At 50.1% G+C, this 7,500-nt stretch overlaps 1 protein-coding gene across 2 annotated transcripts in view; it reads left to right on the top strand.

Annotated features, from left to right (window-relative positions):
• LOC107379825 (tyrosine-protein kinase receptor UFO) overlaps positions 1 to 7,500 on the top strand; it is a 24,754-nt gene that overhangs the window by 9,029 nt on the left and 8,225 nt on the right. For both annotated transcript variants that reach the window (XM_054742306.2, XM_054742304.2), the window contains exons 5-8: positions 256 to 336; positions 415 to 530; positions 2,218 to 2,407; positions 7,028 to 7,167. In XM_054742306.2, the coding sequence (XP_054598281.1) occupies positions 256 to 336; positions 415 to 530; positions 2,218 to 2,407; positions 7,028 to 7,167 (527 nt within the window). The remainder of the gene's footprint in view (positions 1 to 255; positions 337 to 414; positions 531 to 2,217; positions 2,408 to 7,027; positions 7,168 to 7,500) is intronic.

Raw genomic sequence — 7,500 nt, 5'->3', positions numbered from 1 at the left:
ACTCTTATTGTGAAGGGTTACAGGAAGTTCTGCGAGTTTTGCACAAGTCCAGTGAAAATTCAGATGTTTCCTGTTTTACTGGGAAAATGACCCAGAACCTTGGTAACAAGAATTAAAACCTGTTTTGTTTTCATATCTTACTTTTGACTAGACGTTTTTCTGCTTTGGTCTCTTCCCAGAATTCCTCTAGCTTGGATCTTGAATGTGTTGCAGGAAAGCGGGAACACTAACGGCATATTTTATTTTCCCGCCCAGGTCTGAACAGAACCAGCACCTTCTCCTGTGAGGCTCATAACGATAAGGGAGTGGCCACCTCTGGATCCGGTACCATCACCGGTTAGTGTTCCGATGGGTCGCTGCAGAATTCCCTGCTGCTGTTGCGACTCTCCTGACCCGTCCGCTTTGTGTCTCCAGTTCTCCCGTCTGTGCCTCGGAACTTGAGAACAGTGGAGAACAATCAGACGGCGGTCCGTTTGTCCTGGCAGCCCGGCTTTGCCGGAGACTACCCAACAAGTGGCTGCTCTGTTCAGGTGAGACACAAACCTCAGGGCTGGAGCGCCGCTGACCCTTTGACCTCTGTTGTTAAACACACACACACACACACACACACACACACACACACAAACACACACACACACGCACACACATCTCTGTTTGCTGAAGTGATTCAGCTTCTCATCCTAAAAGTTTCAGGCTAAAGAGAAAAGTCTCTCCTCCTCTCTTCTGGTCTAGTCTTTGTTGAACTGGTCCTGAACGCCTCCCAGTTGGTGTTCATGGAGCGGAGGATCAGGTTTCGCTCTGGGAAAGTGTTCTCCTGGACTAATCTGATGTAGCACCACTCCCTCTCCTTGTGTCTCGCTGCCACTATTCCACTCCGCTGCTGAGGAGGAACGCTTTCTCCTGGAAAAAGGGAGCCGCGCGGCACCACCCCTAAACGTCTGGTTCTAATAAGGCTGCCCGTCCTGCACCCCCACCCTTCACGGGGAACAAGACAAGGGGCCAGCTCCAGCAGAACGGGGGGAAGTCTGACTTTAGCAGCTCATTGTGAGGCGAACAGGAACTCGGCTGTGATGTGGGGAGGAGAAAAGGCTTTTCTCTGCTCCACAAAGACGGCATGAAAGAGCGGGAGGAGAGAGAAAGTGAAAACAGGAAGAGTAGTGACAGCAGGTATTATGGCGTCTGAGCCACTGGAAGGGAACGCACGCTGGAGTGTGACTCGGCCTGAGTCACACTCCCAGATTAAACACACACAGTGTGTGTCCTCAGGCTGGTCGGTGATTCACTTTTCCGTCTTTCTCAAAAACATTCACACGACTTTCCAATCTCCGAATCACGCCATCATAAACACACACTCAGCTGTGTGTGTGTGTGTGTGTGCTCCACTTGCAGAACAATCGTTGTATTAGCAGCCTGCAGCAGCGGAACAAAAGTCCGCTCCAGCAGCTTTCATGTGGCTTTCTTGCTGCACTAAAGGTTTCTTCCTGCCGTGCATTCCTCTTTAAATGTTTGACCACACAGAGGCTGCAGAGGCAGCAAGTTTCTCTTTTTTTTTACTGTAATTTAGATGATGAGTCGTGGTTTTTGGGGCTGCATGCTGCAGTTGGTAGGGCTGTTGCCTTACAAAGAGAAGGTTGCACGTTTGAATCCCATCTGCAGCCAGGGCCGGATGTAGCAATTTGGGGGCCCAAGGTGTCTCCTCGTGACTGACCTGTCCAAGATGTCCCCGTGGACACACAAGCTGCTCCAGACACATATTTAATCTCTCCATTAAAACCTCCAGTAGGAGGAAACCAGGACCACCCCCTTCTGGTGAGGAGGCGGAGCTTATCTGTAAGGCTGAGCTCCGCCTCCCTACAGATATTTGTATTTATTCTAAATGAAAAACTCTATATTAGGACATTTTTCTAATGTTTCACACAAATGACAACTAAAATTGTCTGAACTGGAAGAAACTTTGATCAGAATCTGGATTAGGACTGAATTAATCCAGATTAACTCGTTTCTTTACTTGATTTTCTTTCATCTGAAGGAAGAACAAAGTTCAGCGTTGGCTCCAAGTTTAGCTTTTTAACTGTTCTGCTCAGATTTTAACGCGTTTGCAGTTTTTAGCAGAAATTCTTCACATTTCATCTTTTTGCCTCAGAGAGTAACAGAAACCGTTTTTAGCGACGCGGTTTAAATAAAGACTGTAACGAAAGTTTTATCTGGATGTTCCAGGCGATAGAAGAGTCCTCCCCATCAGGCCCAGATAAGACGATTCACAGCCAGAACGTGAGCGTTCCACCGGCCGCCCACCTCATCGCTGGTCTGGAGCCCCACAGCCGTTACGCCGTCAGGGTGTCCTGTCGGAGCAGCCAGGGGGCGTCTGATTGGTCGGCCTGGGTGGAGATACGCACCAAAGAAGGAGGTGAGTTGTTTGTTTCCACCGCCGACGGCCTGAATAGATGAGAGTGCTTCAAGGTCAAGACTGTGTTATCTGCTGGGTCTCCTCACATTCCTGCTGGTTCAGTAACCGGGTCAGAACAGAACAGGAGCCACACGACTAACCAGCGCCACTTAAAATGAATAAAAAATAACCTTTTCTGCAATCTGTGCAAGTATTGACCAAGACACTGAATCCTTTTGGTTTTTGTTAGTTTAAAAACGCCAACGCTGCTGTTTTAAGTTTCATCAGAACTCCCGTTTACGCTTCAGCTCCTGAATGTCTAAAAGATTCTAACATCTAAATATCAGAACTAAAAAACATCCTTTCATTCAATTTAACTCTAATAAATCAGGACAGAGACAAAGTAATCACGCCTGAAGACAAATAAAAACACTTTTAATAAGAAAATCCTGACCTTAGTTTCATGATTCATCCATAAACCGGATAAATGCTGTTCAGTATGGCGCGGTACGGGGGCCAAATTTAAGACTACTGCCCAGCAGCAGGAGGCTATATAAATTAAGAAGCAAACTACGAACCTGATTAATGATAAGCTGGCGCCGGTAACTGAGAGGCTGGCGCTGCTTACTTAGAAATAGCACCTTTACGGCGTTACTACTAGATACGCTAGGGACTAGCAGCCCTCGGCTGGTCATTGACTGGTTCAAACACTCCCTCTGCTGTCTATTAGCATGTATAGGCTAGCGTTAGCCTGGACGGGCTGGTGTTAGCATCGGAGAGGCTAGCCATTAGCATGCCTAGGCTGGCCACTAGCTGAATTTCCTACCTCCTTGACGGACCATTAGCACGGATAGGCTGGTGTTAGCATCGGAGAGGCTAGCCATTAGCGTGCCTCGGCTGGCCACTAGCTGAATTTCCTACCTCCTCGACGGACCATTAGCACGGATAGGCTGGTGTTAGCATCGGAGAGGCTAGCCATTAGCGTGCCTCGGCTGGCCACTAGCTGAATTTCCTACCTCCTCGACGGACCATTAGCACGGATAGGCTGGCGTTAGCATCGGAGAGGCTAGCCATTAGCGTGCCTAGGCTGACCACTAGCTGAGTTTCCTACCTCCTCGACGGACCATTAGCACGGATAGGCTGGTGTTAGCATCGGAGAGGCTAGCCATTAGCGTGCCTCGGCTGGCCACTAGCTGAGTTTCCTACCTCCTCGACGGACCATTAGCACGGATAGGCTGGCATTAGCATCGGAGAGGCTAGCCATTAGCGTGCCTAGGCTGGCCACTAGCTGAGTTTCCTACCTCCTCGACGGACCATTAGCACAAATAGGCTGGCGTTAGCATCGGAGAGGCTAGCCATTAGCGTGCCTAGGCTGGCCACTAGCTGAGTTTCCTACCTCCTCGACGGACCATTAGCACGGATAGGCTGGCGTTAGCATCGGAGAGGCTAGCCATTAGCGTGCCTAGGCTGGCCACTAGCTGAGTTTCCTACCTCCTCGACGGACCATTAGCACAGATAGGCTGGCGTTAGCATCGGAGAGGCTAGCCATTAGCGTGCCTAGGCTGGCCACTAGCTGAGTTTCCTACCTCCTCGACGGACCATTAGCACGGATAGGCTGGCGTTAGCATCGGAGAGGCTAGCCATTAGCGTGCCTAGGCTGACCACTAGCTGAGTTTCCTACCTCCTCGACGGACCATTAGCATGGATAGGCTGGCGTTAGCATCGGAGAGGCTAGCCATTAGCGTGCCTAGGCTGGCCACTAGCTGAGTTTCCTACCTCCTCGACGGACCTTAAGCATGGATAGGCTGGCATTAGCATCGGAGAGGCTAGCCATTAGCATGTCTCGGAGAGTCACAGCCTCCTGCTGCTGGGCAGTAGTCCTAATTTTGGCCCCCATACCGCGCCATAGTTCAGCAGCTTCGACTCACCTCCTTTCATAAACATCATGAACTCCTTTAAACGTGTGACTGGGTCTTCTCACCTGTTGGTGAAGGTCTCAGGTGACAACCGCCTGCAGGGGGGACCAGTGGGTCGAGACAAAGACGTTCTAGTATCACTCTTCTGGGCTGATACTCCATCATCATTCATCACCAAACTGTGGTTGGCGTTCCTCTGGAATGATGTCTCGGTACCATTTTTTTTATTCTAGTCTGAGTTCTGAGGCTGAGTGACTGGACTGTCCTCAGCTGTCCAACCCCTGGACCTGGAGCAGAACATCAATCCGTTCCTGGTGGTTTTCCTGGAGAGAAGGGGCTCCTTGCCCTTTGCCCAACGCTCTTCTGCTGCTAACGGACTCGTGTTTTCAGGGGAAAGTCTGGATGTCGTTTTTGTATCTGCCCAGTTCAATACACAGTAAAGACTTTATTCTTGCTCCAACGTGGGCTCGATCATCAATGACAGTCCATCATTTTTACGTTTCCACATGGAAACCAGACAGGACGTTTGGGAAAGAGGACAGTCTGGCCGGGAGGGGAAACGTGAGGTGGGAGGTTGTGGAAATGGAGGCTGGACGTGGAAGTCTCCTGAAAGGCTCCAGTGAGGAGTTGGGCAGCTGTGTGTTTGACTTTAATGCGAGGTGGGATTTTCCATGCCAGCTCACGCCAGCTCCGTCCACGGGTAAGGAGCGGGATGAACGGGGCTTTCCGCGCTCACCAGAGGACGCGGCGTTTCTCATAAACAGGAAAACAAAAACAGAGAAGTAGAAGTCAATAAAATGCTGACGACGGCCCGGATTCAAGAGTTTCAGTTCTTTATTTAAAATGAAAAAAAAAACACTTAAAGCATCTTTGTTTCATCTGAGGAGGAAAAAAACTCAAAGATTTGATGACTTCTGCTTTTGTTTCCCTTTAAAGCCGTTGTTCCTCCTGCTGGAGCAGACGACTCCTCGCCCTCCAGCTTCAGATTTATGACTCGGCTCTCCTCCTCAGATCCATCATCCGTGTCCCGAGTCGACGTTTACTCCTGTTCTCGTGTTCAGCTGCTTTTTTTTCTCACACGCTGCTGAGAAGAGACTTTTCCCTGAAAGGAGCTGACAGAGTTGTCCTTTTCATCTCGTAACACCCCCCACCCACGACCTTTGTGACCTGGGGTAAAAGTCTTCCCAGAACGCAGCGATGCAACGTGGGAAAAAAAAAACTACAACACGGATTCGGGAAGGGAGCAGAGGGAAAAGCGGCGACGTGATTTTTCTCCCTGGAGGGCGAGAGAACGGGGGTGGTGGGGTGGGGGGGGGGAAATGAGGCGAACCCTGTTGCCCTCCAATCTAAAGCTGAGATTAAACTTACAGTCTGTTTGTGTTTCCTTCTGCTTCCTAAAATAACCCCAGATTCCCCGGATCACACAACACAAACAGAGCAAAAGTTAGGGATTAAAACCAGATTATGTGAGATTTGTAGTTTATAATAATCTGACAGACTTTGCTCCGTTCTTGTGTTTTTAAAGGTGTGTTAGTCGTGGCGGCCATCTTTCACCGTGCTACACCAACAGATCATCATCTGAGCACGTTGGGATTTACTGTAGAGAACTGAGTCTAACTCCGTCCGCGAGCTCCTGACGGCCGCGTTAAAACCCACAAAGAGACGCTCAAATTCTGTTTATTAGCAGCAACGAGTCAAGCTCCAGCGTCAGAATCCCGGAGGAGATCAGATGTTCTGCTTGTAAACTGGAACAAGCTGGATCTTATCAAAAGTCGGGACATTTTAACCAGCAGGGATTAGAAACTTGCTGTTTTTGGGGTTTTGGAAATCCTTCAGGGTTTTCCGCGTTCTGGCCTTCTTCTGACCCTTTTCCATCCGAACGCTGACCCACATCATGTCCAGGTCTGGTCGTCTGACGCTCCGTTCCCGGTCGAGCGTGATTCGTAGCTCCGACGGGATCTGAGAGAAAGATTTTCTGTTACAGCAACAGTTGTTCTCCTGAGCCAGGGAACAGGAACGCTGGATGGGATGAAGTCATGCTGGAGAGAAAACAGAAAGAACGGGCTGGAATGGGAATGAGAAAGTGAGGAGAAGGAGGCCAGAGATGGATCACGGAGGTGGAACCGAGCCGAGCGGCTTGTTTTTGTTACAGAAAACACAGACCACATGTGGAAACAATCAGCCGTCGGACCATCCCTGATAACATCATCCGTGCTGTAGGCCGGGCGGCGTTCCTCCGAACCCAGTTTCTGTGACTTTTAGACTCAAACGCCAAGAAAGGAGCCCCTTTTCTGGGAATCCTGCGCTAAGAGCATCAATCTGACACAAATTCCTCCCACCACTCCTGGCATGTTATTCAGCCAGCGTTTCCCTCCTCTGGGTATTTCTGCTGCAGCTGCCTTCACTCCAGAAATCCAGAGAGAAACCCGGCGAGCGTAAGCCGGAGTCAGACGAGTGGACTCCTCCGGACCTCTTCTGCCCTTTTGTTTCACAAAAACAGGATTCTTCACATTCCTGCAGACCTTCTCTCTCCAGATGCTTCAGCTAATATCGTCCCATCATCCCAAAGGCTCTAAACTGTCCAAACATCTGGCTGGCCAACCGCTGGCCTCGGTCCACCAGACCCACAATCACAGCGCCGCCGGAGCCAGGCTCGCCAGCCAGCGGCAGAAACAGCTGGGAGTCTGCGTAAACTAAAACGTTTGTTGTTGTTTTTGTGTTTCAGTGCCAGAAAACCCTCCGGCGAACGTGACGGTTAAAGCGAACGGAACCGAGGTTCTGGTGCTGTGGGAGGAGCCTCCAGGACGGCTGAATGGAGACCTGCAGGGCTACATGGTGGAGTACAGCACGCCGTCCTCTCAGCAGGTCAGTCAGAGCCCCAGACTCGGATCCAGACCCGAGGTTTGGGTTCCAGGTAGCAACCACAGAGAAAACAAACAAGCAAATAAAGAGTTTCACTGGAGCAGGAAGTCCTCCTGGAGCTGTATACAGACGTGAGTGAGCAGACCTTCCAGTTGCTCCCGGAAATCCAAAAAGTGGAATCGTGATTAAAGATTTGATTTGAATTCATCGTGAAAAAAGCTGAAAAGTTCACAGTTGGTTTTTATCTCATCGATGAAAGCTCCTTACAGCAACCAGGCGCCGCATAAGAACACAGCGTCGGTTCTTACCGCTCTAGCGCCGATCCGAACAGGCGGA

The sequence above is a fragment of the Nothobranchius furzeri genome, chromosome 13 (assembly GCF_043380555.1).
Source record: "Nothobranchius furzeri strain GRZ-AD chromosome 13, NfurGRZ-RIMD1, whole genome shotgun sequence".
In the NCBI taxonomy this organism is placed as follows: domain Eukaryota; kingdom Metazoa; phylum Chordata; class Actinopteri; order Cyprinodontiformes; family Nothobranchiidae; genus Nothobranchius; species Nothobranchius furzeri.
The sequence above is the reverse complement of the archived record's forward strand: the minus strand, read 5'-3'. Positions and strand labels throughout refer to the sequence as shown.